At 39.2% G+C, this 27,210-nt stretch overlaps 1 protein-coding gene across 1 annotated transcript in view; it reads left to right on the top strand.

Annotated features, from left to right (window-relative positions):
- The first annotated feature begins 2,571 nt into the window (after positions 1 to 2,571).
- The window catches only part of APOOL (apolipoprotein O like), a 106,001-nt gene continuing 81,362 nt past the window's right edge, over positions 2,572 to 27,210 (top strand). The window contains 1 exon segment of the mRNA XM_070365769.1: positions 2,572 to 2,669. Coding sequence (XP_070221870.1) covers positions 2,655 to 2,669 — 15 coding nt within the window. The 5' untranslated portion in view covers positions 2,572 to 2,654.

The following is a 27,210-nucleotide window of genomic DNA, read 5'->3' as shown; positions in this document are numbered from 1 at the left end:
ATATCTTTCCTTTTCTTCTTTGCTTTTTGCTTCTCTTCTGTTCACAGCTATTTGTAAGGCCTCCCCAGACAGCCATTTTGCTTTTTTGCATTTATTTTCCATGGGGATGGTCTTAATTCCTGTCTCCTGTACAATGTACGAACCTCAGTCCATAGTTCATAAGGCACTCTGTCTATGAGATCTAGGCCCTTAAATCTATTTCTCACTTCCACTGTATAATCATAAGGGATTTGATTTAGGTCATGCCTGAATGGTCTAGTGGTCTTCCCTACTTTCTTCAATTTAAGTCTGAATTTGGCAATAAGGAGTTCATGATTTGAGCCACAGTTAGCTACTGGTCTTGTTTTCGTTGACTGTATAGAGCTTCTCCATCTTTGACTGCAAAGAATATAATCAGTCTGATTTTGGTGTTGACCATCTGGTGATATCCATGTGTAGAGTCTTCTCTTGTGTTGTTGGAAGAGGGTGTTTACTATAACCAGTGCATTTTCTTGGCAAAACTCTATTAGTCTTTGCCCCGCTTCCTTCCATATTCCAAGGCCAAATGTGCCTGTTACTCCAGGTGTTTCTTGACTTCCTACTTTTGCATTCCAGTCCCCTATAATGAAAAGGACATCTTTTTTGTGTGTTCGTTTTAAAAGTTCTTGTAGGTCTTCATAGAACTGTTCAACTTGAGCTTCTTCAGCATTACTGGTTGGGGCATAGACTTGGATTAATGTGATAATCTCTCCTTAAATTAAGTCAATGCCATCAGATGTAGCCACTTCTGACACACTGGCTTTTCTTTAATTGTTGCTACTTCTGCATGGAAGGTTCTTCCCTAAATTCCTTCAGGACTTTTCTCAAATGTCACCTTATCAGAATGCCTTTCCCTAATGTATTGAAACTCCATCCATAGTTTTGTCTATTAGATCTAGTCCCTTGAGTACATCAAGGCTGTTTATTGTCACCCTATTTATTTAACTTATATGCAGAGTACATCATGAGAAATGCTGGGCTGGAAGAAGCACAAGCTGAAATCAAGATTGCAGGGAGAAATATCAATAGCCTCAGATATGCAGATGACACCACTCTTACAGCAGAAAGTGAAGAGGAACTAAAAAGCCTGCTGATGAAAGTGAAAGAGGAGAGTGAAAAAGTTGGCTTAAAGCTCAACATTCAGAAAACGAAGATCATGGCATCCAGTCCCATCACCTCATGGTGCATAGATGGGGAAACAGTTGAAACAGTGGCTGACTTTATTTTCTGGGGCTCCAAAATCACTGCAGATGGTGATTGCAGCCATGAAATTAAAAGACACTTACTCCTTGGACGGAAAGTTATCACTAACCTAGATAGCATATTTAAAAGCAGAGATATTACTTTGCCAACAAAGGTATGTCTAGTCAAGGCTATGGTTTTTCCAGTGGTCATGTATGGATGTGAGAGTTGGACTCTGAAGAAAGCTGAGCACTAAAGAATTGATGCTTTTGAACTGTGGTGTTGGAGAAGACTCTTGAGAGTCCCTTGGACTGCAAGGAGATCCAACCAGTCCATCCTAATGGAGATAAGTGCTGGGTGTTCATTGGAAGGACTGATGCTGAAGCTGAAACTCCAGTACTTTGGCCACCTCATGTGAAGAGTTGACTCATTGGAAAAGATCCTGATGCTGGGAGCAATTGGGGGCAGGACGAGAAGGGGACGCCAGAGGATGAGATGACTGGATGGCATCACTGACTCAATGGACATGAGTTTGGGTGAACTCTGGGAGTTGGTGATGGACAGGGAGGCCTGGCGTGCTGTGATTCATGGGGTCATAAAGAGTCAGACATGACTGAGACACTGCACTGAACTGAATGGATTGAAATCAGTAAATTCACACCTCATCCCCATACTCTTTTTATTTTCCTTCATAGCACTTGGCATTTTGTAACATTTGTCTGTTTCTTTTATTCCTGGAATTGTAAGCTCCGTGACGGAAGGTATTACATTATTTTCTATTTTGAACAATTGCCTGGCACATAGTAGGCACTTAGTCACATGGTCTTAGACTGTATGAACTTGCCCACGTATTGTAGAAATAACCCGTTCTTTTTGTAACTAGTTATTTATTAAGGGGGGGCGTCCCTGGTGGCTCAGGGTAAACAATCCCCCAGCAGTGAGAGAAACCTGGGTCAATCCCTGGATTGAGAAGATCCTCTGGAGAAAGGAATGGCTACCTACTCCAGTATTCTGGCCTGGAGAATTCCATGGACCGTATAGTCCATGAGGTCGCAAAAAGGCGGACACGACTGAGGGACTTTCACTATCAGTATTTATTAAGGCAGCTGAACTTGGATTTTAAGTCCTCAGCTAGAAAAAATCTCATATCCCAGAAACAACTAACATAATGAAAAGTTCTGTACCCAGAAAAGTACCTTTCAAATGGTCTATGGAGAATATATTCTGAAAGGTGTTATCAGGGACGGCGACAATCAATTACAAAGTTAAATCATTTCTCCCCAGAAAGGACAAACTGCTGCAGCTTCCCAGAACAGCACTACAAGGGCGGAGAAAGGGCGGAGCCAGCCGGCGAGGGGCGGGACTGGCTGAGGCTAGTGTAAGTGGAATCTAGTTGAAATGTTTTGTCCCTTTCCGCTCTCCGTGCGACGACTTGGGCGGAGGCGGTCACAGCTATGGCAGCCCTTAGGGTAAGTTAAAAAAAAAAAAAAAATACCTTGCTTAGTTTCTGGAGTGCTGATAGCACTATAATAACCATAGAAGGGGTCCTCCTAACTTCAAAAAGGAGTCCCACAGCAAGAGGCGAGATGGAGATGAGGTTGCGAAAGAACTAGCAAGGTCAGGGAATCTTTAACCGGTTTGAAGCCTCAATACATCTGCCTAGGCTGCAGTCCATGGGGTCGCTAAGAGTCGGACAGGACTGAACGGCTTTACTTTCACTTTTCACTTTCATGCATTGGAAAAGGAAATGGCAACCCACTCCAGTGTTCTTGCCTGGAGAATCCCAGGGACGGGGGAGCCTGGTGGGCTGCCGTCTCTGGGGTCGCACAGAGTCGGACACGACTGAAGCGACTTAGCAGCAGCAGCAGCAGCAGCCTGGAACTGTACTCTCCTCAGTTCCCTGCTGTTGACTTTATACTGCGGTGGGGTGAAAACTGGGAAACTGCTGGGTGAAAATGGCCGCCTGGGCGACGAGCAGCAAACAGACTTGTGTCTTGAGCTGAAACAAAGAGAAAAAAAGCCTGGGCATTTGTCTGAGTGCATAGGGCGGAGCCTCACGACCCTTTGGAGGACTTCGTTCGAAAATTATTTCTGGTGAAATAGACCAGGATAGAGAGGTCTCTCCGCAGTGCGCGGGTTTGTATTCACTGCTGTTACTCTACGGGTTTGAATAACAAACCTGTTTCTTTTGAGTTCTGCAATGCGAAATGATCCTTTTACTTAGGAATCTGTACAGGAAGTGACCCAACTGTCTGCCAACTGCAGTTCCCTCAGTAAGTTTCAGTAACAGTAGTCGACAAAAATCTATGGGTAGATATTTGTAGCAGGTTTTAAGTGTAAAATGCACTCTTGCAGGAGATACAAATATGAATAATTCAGGCTCTATATCGGGCTTGATAAGCCGTTCTCACTTCATTTCTGCATTCATGCATGCGTGCATGCTGAGTCACTTCAGTCGTGTCCGACTCTGTGTGACCCCATGGACAGCACCCCACCAGGTTCCTCTCTGTCCAAGGGATTCTCTAGGCAAGAGTACTGGAGTGGGTTGCCATTGCTCTTCTCTTCTTCTGCATTCATAATTTATTTGAATTACTACAATACCCGTCCAACTGGACTCGCTGCCTCTAGCCTGGTTCTAATGGAATTCATTTTCCCCTGCACTGCCAGAGTACTAAAATGGCAATCTGATTATGTTCCTCCACTACTTAAAAATCTTTATTGGTACGCCATCATCTGGGCTCAGGTCAGACTCTTATGTGTCTAGAACAGCCCAGCCTGCCTTGCCTTTCCAGCTTCTTTTCCTATCTTTCAGGAACTCTCCTAACATCTGTACTTTTTCCCTGCTCTTTCTCTGGGTCTGAAGTGCCCTTTACCATCCTCATGTAGTTAGTTCCTATTCATATTTCACTGATTGATTTAACAGTGATTTGTGTACTGCCTCCCCATATGCTAAATGCAAAATGCCTTTTCCGAGATAGTGTCCCAGATCTCCCCAGTCTAAGTAACTCGCCTTTATGCTCCCAGAGGACCCTGGGCATACTTTTACCTTTGGACTTATCACACTGCAAGTAATAGACTATTTACTGTCTATTCTACCCTCCTAAATGATAAGCTACTTGAGAGCAGTAATTATATGTTAATTTTTTATCCTTAGTACTAAGCACAAGTATGACTTATATTAAGTACTCAATAAATTCTGCATGAATAAATACCAGGCAATGGAGATAAAAGAAATTAAGTTAAGCATTGTATAACAAATGATAATGATTCAAAGTAGGGGAAGTGCTTTGCCTCAGGAGAAGTAAAAAGTGATCTGAGGGTTCAGAAGAGAGCTCACACCTGGTTGAAGAGAATAAAGAAAGACTTCATGGAGGGAGTACAGAGAGAGATTGAGTGGTCAATGGTTAAAAAGCAAACCTGAAAAGTATGTTGTCACCAAAACCCAGAGAAGGAGACCGTTGAACAGTTTTTTGATTTGGCCAGTAAAAAGTCATTGGTAGCTGCCATTTATTAAGTGCTTACTACAAGGCTAGGCACCTTGCTAAAATACCTTGTGTATGTTTTTTCACTTAATTATCAAGACAACTTTATGTTGAAGATACTATGATCACCATTTTACAAATGAAAAACTAAGGCTAAGAAAATTCAATTAAGTTCCCCAAAGTCATAATGCTAATAAGAGCTGAAGTGAGGTAAAGTGGTAGAATGAGAACCTAGATTGTAAAGAGTTATGTTGTGTTGTGCTCAGTTGCTTCAGTCATGTCCTACTCTTTGCAACCCTATGGACTGTGGACTGCCAGGCTTCTCTGCACATGGGATTCTCCAGGCAAGAATACTGGAGTGGGTTGCCATGCCCTCCTCCAGGGGATATTCCCAACCCAGGGATGGAACCTGTGTCTCTTACATCTGCATTGGCAGGTGAGTCTTTACTGCTGAGCCACTGGGGAATCCCCAGATTATAAGGGGTTAAGGAAAGGATTTCCTAAAGGAAATCAGTCCTGAATATCCATTGGAAAGACTGATGCTGAAGCTCCAATACTTTGGCCATCTGATGTGAAGAAGTGACTCATTGGAAAAGACCCTGATGCTAGGAGAGATTGAAGGCAGGAGGAGAAGGGGACAAGAGAGGATGAGATGGTTGGATGGCATCACTGACTCGATGAACATGAGTTAGAGGAAGCTCCGGGAGTTGGTGATGGACAGGGAAGCCTGGCGTGCTGCAGTTCATGGTGTTTCAAAGAGTTGGACATGACTGAGCGACTGAACTGAACTGAGGGAAAGGATAAGGGGTGGGAAACTGGCATTCATTTAGCACCTACTTTGACCAGCTGCTTTAATGTATTATTTCCGTTTAATCTTTTTGATGACCCTAAGAAATGGGGGTAATATACCCATTTTACATATGAAAAAACTGAGGCTTAGAAAAAGTGCTGGGTCCAGGTCATACAGCTACTAGGTGGAAGAACCAGGTTCAAACACAGGTATATTTGGCTTCAAAGTCCCTGATCTTTCCACTACTCCTTGTCTCCTCTGAAAGGGAGGTGCACATCACTCTTAGAAAAATGTTATGGTCAAAGTAGGGAAGAGATCTTAAAATGGTGGTAGGAAGTTCCAGAAAAGATGTCTTTTCATTTAAAAAAAAGTAGGAGACTATGTGCCAATTAAATCTCAATGAAACTGGGGGAAAAACATGTCAGGAGACCTGAGCAGGTTTGGAGACAGGGAGAAATGTGGAAGAACTACTAAAAATTAATGATAGTGATCACAGCTATTGCACTAGGCATTTTGCTAAGTGCATTATGTGAATTTTCACATTTATGCTTCACAGTGGCCCAATGAGTAGTTGCTGTTATGAGCATTTTACAGGTAAAGAAGCTGAAATTCAGAAAGGTTAAGTAACTCTGCCACAGTCACACAGTTGTAAGTGGTCAATCTGAATCTGAAATCTCTGATCTTAGTCCAGATCATGGGGCTTAACCTTGATGAAGCATCTGTAAAGCCAAGGTATAAAACAGATGATCTGTGTTAATTTTGAAGCCCTAGAGTTTAATAATAAGGGATAATGTAGAAAGGAGTCCTGAATGTTGGTTAGATAATTCTGAAAATAGTTTACATTCATTTTGAAAGGTAAGAGCTTTTTGAGCAAACATGATGATAGAACACTGATGTGGAATTAGCCTTGAGAACAGGTCTGTACTGATCTTTCTTCCTGACTTCTTGAATCAGAAAGAATAGCTGGAGGACTGGCTTTCATTTAAAAGGATCAGGAGAAATATAGTGTCAAAAGCCAGATTTCATTAATGCCAAAAGTTGAGTGAATTTGGGGAAAATTTGGGCCCTGAAAAATGTTTGTTTATAATAAAATGCATAATATTGAAATATGGCTACCATGTACTGAGCAGTTCCTGTGTGTCAGACATTGTATTATGCTGTTGATGACATCATTTAACTTAATTCTCACAAAAAGTTTTCTGTGGTAGATAATATTATTGGCTCAAAGAACAGGAGTAGGACAGTAAGGAAGTCAAAACTGAAATAGGAGGTTGTAGTCAGAGAACAGCTTATTGAGTTTATAATTTAAGCTGTTAACAAGTTCCAGAAAATGGTAAATTCAGGGTGTACTCATGGACAGTGTAACTGCAGTGGACTGAAAGCTCTAAGAAGGTGAAGCCAAAGAACAGCAAGGTGAGGCTTTTGAGTGGCTCAATCACATGGACATTAAAGTCACTCAGAGTTACGGCAGGATTTAGAGTATAGAAGAGGGCTTCCCAGGTGTCACTAGTGGTAAAGAACCTTCTGCCAATGCAGAAGAAGTAAGAAACGAGTGTTTGATCCCTGGGTCAGGAAGATCCTCTGGAGGAAGAAATGGCAACCCACTCCAGTATTCTTGCTTGGAGAACCCTATGGACAGAGGCACCTGGTGGGCTATAGTTCATAGGTTTGCAAAGAGTTGGACACAACTGAAGCAACTTAGTACAGCAAACAGAGTATAGAAGAAGGCTGTTGACCAGGATCCTAAATCTTCGATGTGATGAAGTGTCCGGGAGGCAGGTGCTAAGGATGAATAGGTGGGTGGTATGAACCTCAAAGGAGAACTACTTTTCTTTCCTTAATGGGAACTTATTTTCAGTTTAAGTGTAGCATACATACAATTAAGTACACAAATCACAAGCAGCTTAGTAAATTGTCAAAAGATGAACATACCTGTTCAAGTGGCACCTAAATTAAAAGAAAAAAAGAACATTACCAGCAGCCCAGCAACTTTCCCCTTTTCTCCTCCTCCCCCATAGATTAATCTTGCCTATTTTTTAACTTTATATAAATAGAATTATGCAGTATTTACTTTGTTATATCTGGCTTCTTTCACCCAATATTATATTTTTGAGATTCAGCCATTACACATGTATGCTAGTTCATTCATTCTTGTGTGCTATGTGATATCCTGGAAAAAAGTACTGATGCCTGACCCCCATCCCTGATGGGACATTTTAATATTTTAAAACTCCACCAATGATTCTGCTGTGTTGCTAGGTTCAAGAACCACTGGTTTAGGAGGGAATTTGTGGCTTTCATACAAGTTAGAGAAAAAGAGTATTAGGCCTTTTCAGGTTATAAAGAACAGATGCAAGATCAAGTTATCTTAAATAGTAGTTTAGTGAAAAAATATTTAGGTTAGGAAGAATGCCTAGGAAACTGTCTCACCATTCAGGTTTGTAAGTAGAACCATTCAGGATACTGTATCAATACTGGTAGTCATTCTCATGATTATTCTGCTTCTGTTAACTCTGTATGTTTCATATTCAGATTTTCCTAGAGCCAGGATCTGATCAGGTTGTCTAGGCACAAACCACTGCAAAGTATCCTTCTTAGGCAGAAATTGCACATCAGGCCCTTTGGCAAGGCAGTTTCTTGTTGGCTGTCTTTGGCTCAGGTACCAATCCTGGTCCAGTCTGTTTTGGCCAGTGTATCAGTCCTGCATGGTGACCTGTGTTCCAGGGCTTCTTAGAAGGGGCAAGGCAATTGATGGGTACTTTGGGTGTTCATGGTTTTTCTGGTACAATGTACTTTTGAATACTTTCTAGAAGTAAGCAATAAGGTTGTTGAAAATATAATGGAATATATTTAGAGTTGTTTTTAAAAGCTTACTTATTAAGGTCTTATAATTTAAATTGGAAAATTGGTTGCCCATGGAAAAAAAAGAAAGACCATTGAGACAACCAGTGTAGTAGCAATCTATAGTTGATAATACATTTTGTTTAGTTACAATTTGAACATGTTAGGGGGAAAAAGTAACCCATTTCTATAATTTCCCTGATTGAGACCATCTGTTATATAGACTTGATCGATATTAGTACTCTAAGCTAAGTCATGAGTTGCATACTTAATGTAGATTTGGCCTGGCTGTTTTTGGATCTTTTCTCTCAGTCATTCTGAGGCTTACCAGGGACTTTTCGTATCACTAGGCTAACTGCTACTGCCATATCCCTGCTTAGTCTGGCTCTGTAGTTGACCTCTTTCATTCATATTTCCAAATTCATACTTGATATCTTTAGGTGCATCAAATTCAACAAGGGCAAAATTCCTTTCTGTTTGCCAAATTTGACTTTTCTTCTGCATTCCTTATTTCATTTAAGAACATGAGCTTCTAAGCTTGGGGTCATTTTAAATTATCCTCTACACCCATACTGTTAACGAGTCTTCTGGATACTTTATACTTTCATACATTCTTGTTCTTGTATACATTCATTGATTAAAAAAAAAAAAAATCTTAATGCCTATAATGTATAGGAGATGGTGATATACACTGGGGATACAAAAATCAGCAAAATATAAACAAGGTATATAGAAGAGAAAAACTAAAACTAGTAAACACATGAAGAAATGCTTAAAACAATTAGCAGATAACTGCATACTAGAACAATGAGGTAACTCTTTATTAAGCTACAGAAAAATAGAATTCTAGTTAATGTTGGTAGGGATTTATTCAGTGAAATTAAGTATATATACATATCCTATGGCATGGCAGTTCTGTTCTTGAGTGTATATCACAAAGATATACAAGTTCATGAGGACACTTATAGAGTAATATTCCTCACAGTATTTTTTTTATGGTGACAGGGAGTTTAAGGCAATGTAGTTGTCTATCACTGATAGTGGATAGGTGAAATGTGGTGGATATACACCGAACATCAGCTGGAAGAAATTGGTTGTATGAACACAGATGGCTATGTTTTATGAAAAAGGGTAAGAAACAAAGTAACTGTAATACACCATTTATGTTATTTTAAAAAGTAAGAAAAAATGAGATATGTAATAACAAAAAATGTGTGTCTGTGTTTAAATGTGTCTGACTTTTTGCAACCCTATGGAGCCTGCCAGGCTTCTCTGTCCATGGGATTTCCCAGGCAGGAATACTGGAGTGGGTTGCTATTTCCTACTCCAGGGGATCTTCCTGACTCAAGGATCAAACCTTTGTCTCTTGCATCTCCTGCACTGGCAGGCAGATTCTCTACCACTGCACCACCTGGGAAGTCAACAGTTAAAAATATATGTACATGTTACTACAATATGCATTTTTAAAAATGCAAACAAAAAGATAATACAATCACTAAACACATTAAAATACCCATGTACATATGATGGGTAAATTAGAGTGAAATTTGATGTTTAAAGGAAATTAATTAATCAATCAATTTTAAAAGCAGAAGGCCAAAGAAGAGCAAGACCAAACTATTGTCCTCAAGGAATGGATTCTACTAACCGAAATTGATAAATAAACACAAATTCTATTCAAAACAAAAGATATTTAAAAGTTCAGTTCAGTTGTCACTCAGTCGTGTCCGACTTTTTGCGACCCCATGAAATGCAGCATGCCAGGCCTCCCTGTCCACCACCAACTCCTGGAGTTCACCCAAACTCAAGTGCATCGAGTCGGTGATGCCATCCAGCCATCTCATCCTCTGTTGTCCCCTTCTCCTCCTGCCCCCAATCCCTCCCAGCATCAGGGTCTTTTCCAATGAGTCAACTCTTCGCATGAGGTGGCCAAAGTATTGGAGTTTCAGCTTCAGCATCCATCCTTCCAATGAACACGCAGGACTGGTTGGATCTGCTTGCAGTCCAAGGGACTCTCAAGAGTCTTCTCCAACACCACAGTTCAAAAGCATCAATTCTTTGGCACTCAGCTTTCTTCACAGTCCAACTCTCACATCCATACATGATCACTGGAAAAACCATAGCCTTGACTAGACAGACCTTTGTTGGCAAAGTAATGTCTCTGCTTTTCAATATGCTATCTAGGTTGGTTATAACTTTCTTTCCAAGGAGTAAGCGTATTTTAATTTCATGGCTACAGTCACCATCTGCAGTGATTTTGGAGCCCCCCCCAAAATAAAATCAGCCACTGTTTCCACTGTTTGCCCATCTATGTGCCATAAAGTGATGGAACCAGATGCCATGATCTTCGTTTTCTGAATGTTGAGCTTTAAGCCAACTTTTTCACTCTCCTCTTTCACTTTCATCAACAGGCTTTTTAGTTCCTCTTCACTTTCTGCCATAAGGGTGGTGTCATCTGCATATCTGAGATTATTGATATTTCTCTCCGCCCTCTTGATTCCAGCTTGTGCTTCTTCCAGCCCAGCATTTCTCATGATGTACTCTGCATATAAGTTAAATAAGCAGAGTGACAATATACAGCCTTGACGTACTCCTTTTCCTATTTGGAACCAGTTTGTTGTTCCATGTCCAGTTCTAACTGTTGCTTCCTGACCTGCGCATAATCTAAAAGTTACTATGGGAGAAAAGAGGAGGAAATAGTTTAAATGCCTACAGAATATAAGACTGCTTCATAATTGTTCATTTTAGTTCATTCAAGTATGGATTAAACACCTGCCATGTGTTGAGAACTTCTAGTTGGCAAGTGGTGGTAGATTGTATTTTTTATTTTAAATATTTGTGGTCTCTTACTGTAAGAGTATTATACACCCCTGCCTAGATTTCTTATTCTTTTCCTCTACCACAAGAATGACTCGTATTACTTTACTAGGTAAATAATTTTATAATTTGTTTTTGGCATATCTTGGTACTGATCAAAATATGGTTAAAATATTTACTCCACCTTAGTTTAATTGAAACACAAATCCTTGTGTTTATCATGAAAGAACCAGTAGAGTTAAACAGAACTTAATTTTGTAGGCAGAGAAAGTACCATCATATCTATTCACTCATCGGTGCTAATGGAAGGAAAGGAACAGCATAAATAATTGAAAACCAATATTGCATTTAACTTTGGAATGTATTTTTATATGTATTTTTCTGCCTAATGGAAAAATTGCAATTTTGGTCCCTTTGACAAAATTCACAGTAGAGCTCCTATGACAAAAACTCACAGAGCCATGCACTGGCAGGGACAATTCATCCTTCCATTAAATTGTTTTGGCACGTTTATCAAAACTTAATTGACCCTAAACATAAGGGTTTATTTTTGAACTCTCAGTTGTATTCCATTGATCTGTATTCTGTCTTCGTGCCAATATTATATTGTCTTCTTTGCTATAGCTTTTTATTAAGTTTGAAATGCGAAAATGTGAGTTTTCTAAATTTGGCCTTTTTTTTTAGTATTATTTATTGTGAAATAATTTCAAACGTACGGGAAAGCTTAAAGAAGAGTACAGAGAACTCATCTTAAATCAGATCCTACAGTTATTAGCTTTTGCCATTTTCCCCCTTTCACCTCTATTATAATTTTTCTTTTTTTTTTTTTTTAATGTTTCCTTTTCTGATCAGTCTGAGAGCAAGTTGCGGACATGTTGCTATTTCACCCATGAATATTTCACCGTGTATTTCCTCAGAAGCATATACTGTTCTTTAACCTTTGTGCAAGCCTCCGAATCTGAGATGGTAACGCTGATAGAATGCTACCATCCAAACCATAGATGCCATTCAAATTTCACCCACCGCACAATGTCTCCTTTTCTTTTCTAGTGTGTTAGTCATTCATCGTGTCTGACTCTTTGCGACCCTATGGACTGTAGCCCACCAGGCTCCTCTGTCCATGGGATTCTCCAGGCAAGAATACTGGAGTGGGTATCCATTCCCTTCTCCAGGGGATCTTCCTGACCCAGGGATCGAACCCATGTTTCCCACATTGCAGGCAGATTCTTTACCATCTGAGGTACCACGGAAGCCCAGAGGCCAGAATCCAAATCTAGAATCATGCATAACATTTCCTTATCATTCCTTTTTGATCTACTTTAATCTGAAATATTTCCTCAGTCTTCCTGTCTTTCATGAATGACCTTAAAAGTATTTTTTTCTTCCAGTTTTATTGAGATGTAATTGACATGCAGAACTTCATAAGTTTAAATTGTACAGAATGATTTGACTTACAACCTGAAATGATTATCATAGTAACTTTAGTGAATACATATCATCTCATTTAGATACAAAATTAAAGAAATAGAAAAAAATTTCCTTGTGATGAGAATTCCAATTTTTATCTTTTTTCTCAAGATGTTGACTTTTCTAGGTTCCTTGCATTTCCATATGAATATTATAATCGGCATATCAATTTGAAAAAAGAGACATTTGAAATTTGAATTGAATTTTGATAGTGATTACATTGAATCAGTAGATCACTTTGGAGAATATTGCTATCTTGACAATGCTGAGTCTGACAATCCATGAATTTGGGATGTCTTTAAGTCGATTTAGGTCTTCAATTTTTTTTAACAATATTTTGTAGTTTTCAGCCTAGAGAGTCTTGTACTTATTTTGCAAGTCTTGCAAGACTTGAAAATTTAGCACTGTATTGAATTTATTCCTATTTTATTCTTTTAATGTTCTTGTTAATGAAATGGTTTTCATAATTTCATTTTCATATTATTCATTACAGGCAAATAGAAATAAAGTGTACCTTGGTATATAGATTTATATCCTGTGTACCTTGCAACCTTGCTGAATTCGTTTATTATCTTGAATAGTCAAGTGCATGCATGTACGTGTGTGTGTATGAGTGTATTTCTTAGGATTTTCTACGTACAAGATCATGTCGTGTATAAAGATAGTTTTACTTCTTTTCTAAACTACATGCCTTTTATTTCTTTTTTTTGTCTTATTGCCCTGGCTGGAACTTCCAGTGAAGTGTTGAATAGAAGTAGTGACAGTAGACATTCTGTTCTTCTTCCTGATCATAGCTTTCAGCTACTTGTCATGAAATTGTTAGCTGTGGGATTTTATAGGCACCCTTCACTGGGTTAAGGGAGTTCTTTTCTGTTCCTAATTTGTTGAGTGGCTTTTTAAAAACATGGAAAAGTACTAGTATTTGTTAAATGCTTTTTCTGTGTCTGTTGATATGGTCATTTGTTTTATTGTCCATTATTTTACTAATATGATACATTGATTAATTTTCATTTGTTACACTAACCTTGCATTCTTTTTTAAAATTTATTTATTTTTAATTGGAGGGTAATTGGTATATAGTGTTGTGTTGCTTTCTGCCATGCATCAACATGAATCCACCATAGACAGGTATACCTATGTATCCTCCTTCCATGCCCTCCCTCCCACCTCCCACCCCATCCAGCCCCTCTAGATAACCTTGCATTCTTGATACATATCCCACTTGGTCAGATGCATAGGTCTCTTTATATGTGTCTATACTCAATTTTATTATTTTTTACTTGAAGATTTTTAATCTATATTTATAAGCAATATTGGTCTGTAATTTTCTTGTGACATCTTTGGTTTTAGTGCCAGGACACCAAATGAGAGGGAAAGTGTTGCCTCCTCTGCTCTTTTTTCTTCTTTAAACATTAGGTAGAATTTACCCATGAAGCTATGACAAACCTAGACAGCATATTAAAAAGCAGAGACATTACTTTGCCAACAAAAATCTGTCTAGTCAAAGCTATGGTTTTTCCAGTAGTCATGTATGAATGTGAGAGTTGGACCGTAAAGAAAGCTGAGCACCGAAGAACTGATGCTTTTGAACTGTGGTGTTGGTGAAGACTCTTGAGAGTCCCTTGGACTGCAAGGAGATCCAACCAGTCCATCCTAAAGGAAATCAGTCCTGAATATTCATTGGAAGGACTGATGCTGAAGCTGAAGCTCCAATACTTTGGCCACCTGATGTGAAGAACTGACTCACTGGAAAAGACCCAGATGCTGGGAAAGATTGAAGGCAGGGGGAGAAGGAGACAATAGAGGATGAGATGGTTGGATGGCACCACTGATTTGATGGACATGAGTTTGACCAAGATCCAGGAGTTGATGATGGACAGGGAAGCCTGGTGTGCTGCAGTCCATGAGGTTGCAAAAGTTGGACATGACTGAGCAACTGAACTGAATTTAACTGGCCCATGAAGCAGTCTACACGTGAGCTTTCCTTATAGGAAGATTTTTTAGTGTTAATAATTCTGCCTGATCTTTAAAAAAGAATTAACATCAATCTTTCAAAAACTTGTTTAAAAAATAGGACAGGAGGCAACACTTTCCCTCATACTGTTACATATTCAGATTTTCCATTTCCTCTTTCATTTTTTTGGTAATTTGTGTCTTTCTAGGAATTTGTTCATTTCTTCTAAGTTATCTAATTTGTTGTTGTACAGTTTTTCATAATATTAACTTAAAATGTTTTTCCTGTAAAGTCAGTATGTGATGTCCTCTCTTTGATTAATGGGCTTCCCTTGTGGCTCAGCAGGGAAGAATCTGCCTGCCAATGCAGGAGACGTAGGTTTGATCCCTGGGTCAGGAAGATCCCCTGGAGAAGGAAGTGGTAACCCACTCCAGTATTCTTGCCTGGGGAATCCCATGGACAGAGAAGCCTGGTGGGCTATAATCCATGGGGTTGCAAAGGACTTGGACACGACTGAGCAACTAAATAACAACAACAACTTTTATTACTAATTTTAGTAATTTGAGCGTTTTCTGACCTTGTTCAAAGGTTTGTCAATTTTGTTGCTCATTTCAAAGAAGTGACCTTTGGTTGTGTTGATTTTTCTGGGTTGATTTTCTTTCCTCTATTTCATTTATTTACACTCTAATCTTCATTCCTTCCTTCCTTCTACTGGCTTTGGGGTTAAGTTTCCTTTTCTGCTTTCCTAAGATAAATTATTAGATTATTGATTTGAGGTATTGTTTTTCTAACATTTACAGCTATATATAAATTTCCCTTTCAATACTGCTTTTACTGGATATGTAAGTTTTGGTCTCTTGTTTTAATTTTCATTCAACTCAAAGTGTTATCTGATTTTACTTGTGAATTTTCTTCTTTGGCCTGTTTGTTTTTAGGAGTGTTTAGTTGGTTTTTGTTTTTAATTATTTTTTACATACTTGAGCATTTTTTAGATCTTTATGTTGTTCTTTTCTGATTTAATTTTGTTGTAGTTAGAGACTGTATTTTCTTTGTATAATTTAACATCTTTTGAGACATGTTCTATGGCCACTGTATGGTCTATCCTGGAGAGTGTTCCATATGCACTTAATAAGAATGTATATTCTACTGTTGTGAGATAGAAGTGTGCTGTGGAAGTCTGTTAGGTCTACTTAGTTTATATTGTTCAGATCTTCTGAATTGCTGATTTTCTGCCTAATTTAATTTATTAAAATAAGACATTGAAATTTCTGTTATTATTACATTGTCTAATTTTTCCCTTCTGTTTTCTTTGTTCTTTACTTTCTGTTTGTTCTGTTTTTCCTTGCTGTGTTTTGTGTCAGTTTTTGTTTTAAGTATTTTGTGGCTCTGTTGTTAGGTGCGTATATGTTTATAATTGTGATCATATATGTTTCAGGTAGATTTACTATTTTACCATCATAATATGTCTCTTTAGCTCTAGTAACAATTTTTGCCTCAAAGTCAAATCATGGTGGCTGTTTTCCTGGTGTACCACTTTCTATGCTTTTACTTTTTAAAAACTATTTATTTATTTATTTGGCTGCATTGGGTCTTAGTTGTGGCACACAGAATCTTTCATTGTAGCATGTGGGCTTCTATTTGTGGCTCGGGCCCCAGAGTGCATGGGCTTAGTAGTTGTGGTGTGTGGGCTCTCTAGTCTCAGCTTGTTGATTTAGTTGCCGCATAGCATATGGGATCTTAGTTCCGTGACCAGGGATTGAACCATTGTACCCTACATTGGATGGTAGAGTCTTTTTGTTTTTAATTCTTTTTAAAAATTTTATTTATTTGTTAATGGAAGGATAATTACTTTACAGAATTTTGTTGTTTTCTGTCAAACCTCTACATGAATCAGACATAGGTATACATATATCCCCTGCCTCTTACTACTGGGCCACCAGGGAAATCCCTATGCTTTTATTTTTAACCTAAATATATCTTTGTATCTAAAATATATTTTCTTTGGACAGGGTATACTTGGATTTTTTTTTTAATATAAAATCTGACAAACTTTGTCCTTTGATTGTTTAACTCACTCAGATTTAATGTGATTATTGAGGCAATTAGATTTATTTTTGTGATTTTGCTTTCATTTTCTATGTCTCATGTCGATTTTTGTTCTTCTCTTCCTCCTTTAATGCCTTTACTTGTATTCAGTAGATATTTTATGGTGTGCCAATCAGGTACTGTGAGTATCAGAACAACTCTTTAACAGCATAGAGACATGAAGGAATATGGGACTGGAATTTTCACCAACTGGCTTTCTTAACCTTCTCAATAGAGAAGGAGCTAGGCATGGGAAATTAGTGTGTATGGTATCTTCTGGTTTTCACCAACTGCCAAATCCACCTATGCACGTGTGCATGCTCAGTTGCTAAGTCATGTCCAACTCTTTGCTACCCCATGAACTACAGCAGACCAGGCTTCCCTGTCCTTCACCAACTCCCTGAGCTTGCTCAAAGTCATGTCCATTGAGTCAGTGATGCCATCCAACCATCACATCCTCTGTCATTCCTTCCTCTTCTTGCCTTCAATCTTTCCCAGCATCAGGGTCTTTTCCAATGATTCAGGTCTTTGCATCAGGTAGCCAAAGTATTGGAGCTTCAGCTTCAGCATCAGCCCTTCCAATGAATATTCAGGACTGATTTCCTTTAGGATTCACTGGTTTTATTTGCTGTCCAAGGGACTCTCAAAAGTCTTCCACAGCACTACAGTTCAAAAGTATCAGTTCCTTGGTGCTCAGCCTTCTTTACGGTCCAACTCTCACATCCATACCTGACTACTGGAAAAACAATAGCTTTGACTATATGGACCTTTGTCAGCAAAGTGATGTCTCCACTTCTTAATATGCCGTCTAGGTTTGTCATAGCTTTTCTTCCAAGGAGCAAACAACTTTAACTTCATGACTGCAGTCAATGTCCACAGTTTTTTTGGAGACCACCTGAGAGTAGATTAAAGGAGTGCAGGCCCCACCCTCCCTTGCCCCTTGAACCATTATTATGAAACCCTTCATCAAATCCTCTGGGCTTGGGAAAAAGTTTTTAAAGGCAGGAGCCCACTGTGTCCCCATTTGCCTGACAAAGTTATAAAGCCATCCTGTTGCCAAAATCTTGGCTATCTGTGCATCAGTAGTGTGTGCCAAACAGTAATACAGAGACAGAGTTATAGATGAGAAGGAAAGAATGGCTTTATTACCTTGCCAGGCAAAGGGGGAACACAGTAGGCTAGTGCCTCAAGAGCTGTGCACTCCTCCCTGGTGAATAGGGAGGAGTCAGACAGGGGTATGTGATAAGGATCAAGGCAGTAACAGTCTTCCTTCTTTAGAGTTTCAAAAGGGTGGAGTTGCTGACAAGATTATGGGCTTCCTGTGGTTCAGTTCAGTTCAGTCAGTTAGCTCAGTCCTGTCTGACTCTTTGTGACCCCACGGACTGCAGAATGCCAGGCCTCCCTGTCTATCACCAACTCCCTGAGTTTACTCAAACTCATGTCCTTTGCGTGGGTGATGCTATCCAAACATCTCATCCTCTATTATCCCCTTCTCCTCCCACCTTCAATCTTTTCTAGCATCAGGGTCTTTTCCAATGAGTCAGTTCTTTGCATATCAGGTGGCCAAAGTATTGGGGTTTCTGCTTCAACATCAGTCCTTCCAATGACTATTCAGGACTAATTTCCTTTAGGATGAACTGGTTGGATCTCCTTGCAGTCCAAGGGACTGTCAAGAGTCTTCTCCAACACTACAGTTCAAAAGCATCAAGTCTTCAGCTCTCAGCTTTCTTTATAGTCCAACTCTCACATCCATACATGACCACTGGAAAAACCATAGCACTGACTAGACGGAACTTTGCTAGCAAAGTAATGTCTCTGCTTTATAATATGCTGTCTAGGTTGGTCATAACTTTTCTTCCAAGGAGCAAGTGTCTTTTAATTTCATGGCTGCAGTCACCATCTTCAGTGATTTTGGAGCCCCCCAAAATAAAGTGTGCCACTGTTTCCACTGTTTCCCCATGTATTTGCCATGAAGTGATGGGACGAGGTGCCATGATCTTCGTTTTCTGAATGTTGAGCTTTAAGCCAACTTTTTCACTCTCCTCTTTCATTTTCATCAAGAGGCTCTTTAGTTCCTCTTCGCTTTCTGCCATAAGGGTGGTGTCATCTGCATATCTGAGGTTATTGATATTTCTCCCGGCAATCTTGATTCCAGCTTGTGCTTCCTAGGTGGTGCTAGTGGTAAAGAATCTGCCTTCCAATGCTGGAGATGTAAGAGATCCAGGTTCAATCCCTGGTTTGGGGAGATTCCCTGGAGGAGGGCCTGGCAATCCATTCCAGTATTCTTACCTGGAGAATCCCTTGGTCAGAGGAATCTGACAGGCTATCATCTACAGAGCCTCAAAGAGTCAGACAAGACTGAAGTGACCTAGCACACACACTGACAAGATTAGGATGTGTGCAGGGTCTCAGGTGGCCAGGTCTCCTAATCCTGATGAGCTGCTCTTATCCCTTTAATCTTGCCTCAGGTGGTTTTGTTGCTGCTTCTCCTTTTTTAACTCACAGAAGTTCATGGAGGCTGGGGTCTTGCCTACAAGAAATGGGAGACAATGAGGCCTCAGTGTCCAGGAGCTCCACAGGGTTGTGCTCGGCACCAATCCTTTTCTATTTGGCCCAAAACTCTTTCTGCGAGATTCAGTTTGACACTAGTGTATAGAGAAGCTTAGCTTTTGGTAACACATCATTTCTTTCTTCTTTTAGGATTGGTGTGCTGGTTAAAAATTCTTTTAGTTTTCTTTCCTCCTTACTCTTAGTGGAAATCTTTTCTAGATATAGAAATACAGGCTAACAGTTCATTTCTTTCACCAGTTGAGAAATGTTGTGACACTTTCTTTTGGACTGTGTGGTTTCTGATGAGATATCTGCTGTTATTTGAATCATTTTCTCCGTGTAGTTTAGATGTTGTTTCTCTTTCATTGTTTTCAGTATTTTTTCTTTTTCTTTAGTTTTTAGAAGTTCAACTGTGATGTATCTTGGTATGAACTTCTTTGGGTTCTTTGAGCTCACCCACTGAGTTTTTTTATTTCAGTCATTGAATTGTTCAAGCCTAAATTTTCCATTTGATTTTTCTTTACATCTTATATTTATCTGCCAAGACTGTGTTTCTTTGCTGAGACTTTCTATTTTTTAATTTGCTTCAAATGTTTATAATTGCTTGTTGAAACATTTTCTGATTGTTGCTTTAAAATGTTTGTCAGATAATTATGCATCTCTATCACTTGTTGATATTTGTCTTATTGTCCTTTTAAATTAAGTTGCGATTGAGGGTAAAATCAAGCTTCCCTGCTCAGTGTCTTTTGACACCCAAGGAGGGGAGACCCCATTTGATATTCCTGATCAAGAGTGAGTTTAGGTCTCCCATAGATTTCTGCTATTAGCACCCCAGCTGGGACGGGTAGAAGTATCTTATTAGTGCTTCCCACTAGTGAGCACTGTTAGTGGAGTGGGGAGGGGGAGTAACCTTGTTACCATTTGATGATAGGGAAAACTCTCCATTAGGCCTTCTCAGGTACTGCTTTAGCAGGGAAGGGGAGGGGTGGCCTCACTAATATCAGATGGTAGTGGATATTCAGATTCCCTACATGGTCTCGACTAATATCTTGGGGGCCAGGGCTTATTACCATCTGGCAGGGATGAAAGTTCTACCTTCTGTAATGCTACCTTGATGGGATGGGGAGTGTTAGAATACTGTATTTCAGCCTAGCCAGAATGGAAGTCTAGGTTCTCTCTCCCCTCAGCCTTGGCTCATGCAATTTTGTCTGTGGTGTTTGACTGTAGTAGAGTGACTATTTTGTATCTTGCTGGACCACGCCTTTCCGGCTCTTTTGGCTAAAGAGAGCTGCTTTTCTTGGGTGTCTGTCCTCATTGGTTGCCATTTCTGTGTTGCTAGCTTCTTCAGCAGACAGTCTAAGACATATGAGGCAAAAAGAAAATCCAGGGACCTCACTGCCATGTCATTCCTCAGGTCCCGACATCCCTATCTGGTCTTCCATCTTCTCTCCACCACTGAGTCTTCCTGTACTTATTTTCTATATAATATCTTGTATTTGAGCTGTACTTAGTAAAAGGAATTGGGAAAAATATATCTTCTTCATTTTTCCATAAGTGGAAGTCCTCCACCATATTCTTTTATCATCCTTTACTGGTGATATATTTGTCCAACTCCCACACTAGAGATTATACAATACTTGAGGGCAAGAATAATGTTTTTGCATATTTATACCCCTCATGGCCTAAGATGACACCTTCTTGGAGCATAGTGTTTCTTTAGGAATTGTTTGTTAACTGAGTTAAAACTTTGAATAACTTTTAGACTTCTTGCCCTTAAAGAACATAGCATCCTGGTTGAAGAAATATTAATTAATAGTTCATAAGAGTAACATGATTAAATTCTGAATTATCCCAGGCTTTCATAGACTGGGCAGTTTATGTCCTGTATAGGTAAAATTTTCCATCTTTTTGAAATACTTGAAAATGAAGATATCATCCTTATCTCTGCTCCCTAAATAGAAAATATTAATTCCTTCTCTGTATCCCCATTGTACACACTTCTTTTATACTGCTTAAAACCATGTATTGCATTTGTTTTTGTGTTTTTTCTTCATTAAGCTAAAAGTTTCCTTAAAAGTAGAGATCATGTTTTATTCATATTTGTAGCTCAAGTTTCTCAGGCTCTTGAGATATAATATATAGAAGACACTTGAATGGTTGTTGAATGAATGAATCAGTGCATTCTGTTACACCCATATATGCAAACATATGATTCAAATTTTAATGTTTAGACATTTATACTTAAATATATTTAGAGGGAAATTAATCATAACTCTAGATGGGCTTCTCATGTGGCTCAGCTGGTAAAGAATCCACCTGCAGTACGGGAGACCTGGGTTCAGTCCCTGGGTTGGGAAGATTCCCTGGAGAAGGGAAAGGCTACCCACTCCAGTATTCTGGCCTGGAGAATTCCATGGACTGTACAGTCCATGGGGTCACCAACAGACACGACTGAGTGACTTTCACTTTCACTAGATTTAAAAATATATTAATTGCTTCCTACTAAGTGAAGTAAGTCAGACAGAGAAAGAAAAATATCATATGACATCTCTTATATGTGGAATCTAAAAGGAAATAATTCAAACGAACTTACTTACAAAACAGAAAGAGACTCATACTAAGAGAACAGACTGATTCATGACTGCTGGGGGAAGGATCGGGAGAAGGGATAGTTAAAGTTTGAGATGGAGATGACAGCTTACAGTAAACAGTGTCGGATTCATGATGTCTGAAGGAGAAAATTTCGCTTTGGGACAAAGACACAGCTTCACTCACTCAAAGCTTTGTATAACAAAAGTTTTATTAAAGTGGAAAGGGATAGAGAAAGATTCTGACACAGACATTAGAAGTGGGCAGAAAGAGTGCCCCCACCCCCCCCCCCCCCCCGCCTCCCAGTCTTAGCAAGGGATTTATAGACCTTTTCACTTGTTTACTAACAATAGGTCAAAAATGCCTCAAGGTTGTGAAGGTCTTAGCAGACCCACTCCCACAACATGCATCTTAAAATAACAAATAACAAGATTAGCCAGAAGGAACAGGCACCTGTTAAGGAGAAACACATCATCCAGCAAGATACATTGTTGTTATATAATCATTAGTACAGAGCTTAAGGAAAAACATACCCTTGAGCAAGATGAGTTGTTTTGTTGTATAATCATTAGCTCTGGCTTAAAGAAAGATTGTTGCCATAACAACTCAGAGCTTAAGAAAAAACGTCTTATGTGACTAAGACAAAGGATGGAAAATGTTTGTCACTTCCTCCTCCTCCTCAACTGGACTCCTTATCAACCTACCTAAGAACTAGCTCTCTCAGATATGTTCAGTTCAGTTCAGTTCAGTCACTCAGTTATGTCCGACTCTTTGTGACGCCATGAACCACAGCACGCCAGGTCTCCCTGTCTATCACCAACTCCCGGGGTTTACCCAAACTCATGTCCATTGAGACGGTGATGCCATACAACTATCTCATCCTCTGTCATCCCCTTTTCCTCCTGCCCTTAATCTTGCCCAGGATCAGGGTCTTCTCAAATGAGTCAGCTTTTCGTATCAGGTGGCCAAAGTATTGAAGTTTTCAGCTTCAACATCAGTCCTTCCAATGAACACCCAGGACTGATCTCCTTTAGGATGGACTGTCTGGATCTCCTTGCAGTCCAAAGGACTTTCAAGAGTCTTCTCCAACACCACAGTTCAAAAGCATCGATTCTTCTGCACTCAGCTTTCTTTATAGTCCAACTCTCACATCCATACATGACCACTGGAAAAACCATAGCCTTGACTAGATGGACCTTTGTTGGCAAAGTAATGTCTCTGCTTTTTATATACTGTCTAGGTTGGTCACAACTTTTCTTTCCAAGAGTAAGCGTCTTTTAATTTCACGGCTGCAATCACCATCTGCAGTGATTTTGGAGCCCAGAAAAATAAAGTCAGCCACTGTTTCCACTGTTTCCCCATCTATTTGCCATGAAGTGATGGGACCAGATGCCATGATCTTAGTTTTCTGAATGTTGAGCTTTTTCACTCTCCTCTTTCAGTCTCATCAAGAGGCTCTTTAGTTCTTCTTCACTTTCTGCCATAAGGGTGGTGTCATCTGTATATCTGAGGTTATTGGTATTTCTCCCAGCAATCTTGATTCCAGCTTGTGCTTCCTCCATCCCAGTGTTTCTCATGATGTACTCTGCATATAAGTTAAATAAGCAGGGTGACAATATACAGCCTTGACATACTCCTTTTCCTATTTGGAACCAGTCTGTTGTTCCATGTCCAGTTCTAACTGTTGCATCCTCATCTGCATACAGGTTTCTCAAGAGGCATGCCAGGTGGTCTGGTGTTCCCATATATTTAAGAATTTTCCACAGTTTATTGCGATCCAGTCAAAGGCTTTGGCATAGTCAATAAGGCAGAAATAGATGTTTTTCTGGAACTCTCTTGCTTCTTCAGTGATCCAGCAGATGTTGGCAGTTTGATCTCTGTTTCCTCTGCCTTTTCTAAGACCAGCTTGAACATCTGGAAGTTCACGGTTCATGTATTGCTGAAGCTTGGAGAATTTTGAGCATCACTTTACTAGCGTGTAAGATGAGTGCAATTGTGCGGTAGTTTGAGCATTCTTTGGCATTGTCTCCAATGTGGGAGACTGGGGTTTGATCCCTGGGTCAGGAAGATCCCCTGGAGAAGGAAATGGTAACCCAATGCATTATTCTTGCCTGGAGAATCCCATGGACGGAGAAGCCTGGTAGGCTACAGTCCATGGGGTCACAAAGAGTCAGACACGACTTAGCGACTTCACTTTCTTTCTTTATTTCTTTCTTTGGGGTTGGAGTGAAAACTGATCTTTTCCAGTCCTGTGGCCACTGCTGAGTTTTTCAAATTTGCTGGCATATTGAATGTAGCACTTTAACAGCATCATCTTTCAGGATTTGAAATAGCTCAACTGGAATTCTGTCCCCTCCACTAGCATTGTTTGTAGTGGTGCTTCCTAAGGCCCACTTGACTTCACATTCCAGGATGTCTGGCTCTAGGTGAGTGGTCACACCATCATGATTATCTGGGTCGTGAAGAATTTTTTTGTACCACTTGATTACTTCCATCAATAGAAGAATTATTTATCAAGTAATTTTGAGATCAAGGAAACAGAAGTTCTTACTATGGAAAACATTCCCAAGTATTCATTATTGTTGTATGCCAGTAGGCTGGTAACTTGGCTTTTCATAACAGTGAACAATAACAGTTTCAAACAAGTAGAATAGGAATTTGTTGTGTTCAGTTTTTATTAAAATGAGTACATATTTATAGCCTTGTTTCTTCTTGAAGTGAAATCCTTCAGTCGTGTCTTACTCTGTGCAACCGTATGACTTTAGCCTGTCAGGTTCCTCCATCCATGGAATTTTCCAAGCAAGAATACTGGAGTGGATGGCCAATTCCTTCTCCAGGGGATCCTCTTGACCCAGGGATCGAAGCTGGGTATCCTTGTTTCTTCTTAGAATTATTTTGATTTGTTTCAGACCCTTGATGGTTATTCATTATATTTTAAAGAGAGAAATCATCTTTAAAAGTGTAAAATACAATGTATTTATTTGGTTACCATTCCATTTATGTGTAACTTAAACGCAGAGGTTATTTCTGAGATTGTTTACTCAAAAACTATAATGTGAAACAGGCATTAAGAAAAGTTTCCTTTTGAATAACCCAAATTTAAGGATTCTCTTGGTAGAATTCTAGTAGAGTGGAAATGAGATTACCATTTTCATTGATCATCTGTTAAAAAGCTAACTGATAAGAGTGTAAATTAAGGTATGCTAGAGTCTCAAACCTTTGAGGATTGAGATGCTAAAGCCTTTATAGTTTGTGGCTGTTTTACCCCTATAGGTTTTTCACAGATTCTTTATTTTTGTTTTAGCATTTCAACCCTTTGAAAAATAGACTGTTTGAAATGCTGACATGGAAGGCCCAAATTGTACAAATACGTTTTCATAGTTTATTTGCTCTTCATCACAAGTGTTTTGAAAAAATACAGGCAGAGTTTTAAAATTTCCTTTTTCAGCAAAGTATCTGCTTTCCATGTACCAGTATAATAAGTAATGCTGTAGCCGATAGACTCTGTTCTCAGTAGATTTAATAATAGCTTATTCTCTTTGAGATGATTCACCCACTCATTATTTCTTTAAGAAAATAAGCACCATGATATATATAGACATGTTAGTGACTCACTGGTGATTACTTTAAAACAGAACAGTCTTGTGTAAGACTTTTATCTTGCTCTCAAGAAATAGTTCTTATACAATAGCTACATAATGAAGCATTAGCACTTTTCTTGTTTCAATTTTAGTCAGAAAAAAAGATATGGTAATATCTCTGTTAAAGCAGAAGATGAGTTAGTGCACTTGCCATTGTCATAAAATTTATTAATCTTGAAAAAGTAATATAGGGGACACACAAGTTAGTAATGGAGAATTACAATATGCTTTCATTGACAAGAGTGGTTGGACCTCTGCTCCATAAACCAAAAGACTGTAATCAGGACCAGTGAAAATTGCATGTTTCAGTTCTGTCTTTAGTAGAATTTTCTCATAGAGCTATAAGAAGATGGAATGATCTGTTAGTGGAGATTCCCATTACTGAGAGGGGGTAAGTACGTACACTCACTTGGGGTCACTTGGTAGTGTGTTATAGAAGGGATTCTATTGTCAGAGGAATGACTGAACCAGAAGACCAGTAAGGTCCCTTTGTATTCTGAGACTGAAACTCTAGTACAAAGAAGGTGCTGAAACACAACACATTTTGAAACCAGTCTCTCTTACCATTTTATATTGGTTTCAATAATGTTTAGTTTATCTTGAAGCAGTGCTTGATTTTTCAGGCCAATTTATGTTCTTCCTGTCTCCTACCTAATATTTCAAAAGAGGCTAAACTTCATCAGTTGCATATTTATGCCTGTGTGTTTGTACTTTAGCTCTGTGGATGAAGGAAATCACCCAGAAAGTCAGTCTTCTCTCCCCTGCTGATAAGGCAAGCTATTAGCCATTCAGATCTACAAAGGAAAGGGAGAAAGATGGAAAAGTAGGAAATGGAGGTAAAATAAGGATAGAAAAATAAGTGAAACAGGGACTTCCCTGCTGGTCCCATGGTTAAAAATCCACCTGCTAATACAGGGGACGTGGGTTCAATCTCTGGTCTAGGAAGATCCCATATGCCATGTACCAAACTACTGAGCCCACATGCTACAACTACTGAAGCCCACACACTTAGAGCCTGTGTTCCCAAGAGATACCACTGTAATGAGAAGCCCACACACCACAATGAACCGTAGCCCCTGCTCACTGCAACTAGAGAAAGCTTGTGCATAACAATGAAGAACCAGAGCAACCTAAATAAATAAATATATTTTTTATTAAAGTCTATTAGAAAAGAAAAATAAGTAGAAGAGATAGTTTCTGGGGGAAAAACGGGTGGGGGAAAGAAGTGATGAGAAGAAAGAGCAAAAAGTAGGAGCAATTGGCGATGAATAAGCTACTTTTTTCCTTTACCAGGGATGGCAGACTATAACTTTCCTCTTTTCCCTACTAAAGGATGGTGGTGGTGGTGGTTGTTTAGTCGCTAAGTCGCAAATCATAAACATCCTTGTGCTAATGAGATTTTCCTTGTGAACAGCTCCTCAGGCACCAGCCTTACACTAAGAGGAATACTTCTTTTCATACCTTTCCAGCTCCCTCCATTTCTGAATCTTTTGACCTCAAAAAATGAAACCTTTTAAAAATTAAGCAATTATCGTATAAAGGTATATTTTTCCCTAAGCAAGGTATTATTGACCATTGTAGCTAAAAATGCATCAACTTAGTATTATATTTTAAGATATTTGATACAATAATTACATTAATTTCATGAAGAAGTTTTGGCATGGCACATGCAAAGTAGAATGTTGTTTCTAGTAAGAAGGAATCAGGCTTGTTCATTAGATATAGTATTCAGAAGGTTGAGATTTAGTCAAGAAATGTGGTATAAGAATACTTCCTTCCATTTATCTAACACTA

This window comes from Bos mutus, chromosome X (genome assembly GCF_027580195.1).
Source record: "Bos mutus isolate GX-2022 chromosome X, NWIPB_WYAK_1.1, whole genome shotgun sequence".
NCBI classification, from domain to species: domain Eukaryota; kingdom Metazoa; phylum Chordata; class Mammalia; order Artiodactyla; family Bovidae; genus Bos; species Bos mutus.
This window is presented reverse-complemented; position numbering and strand designations above follow the sequence as displayed.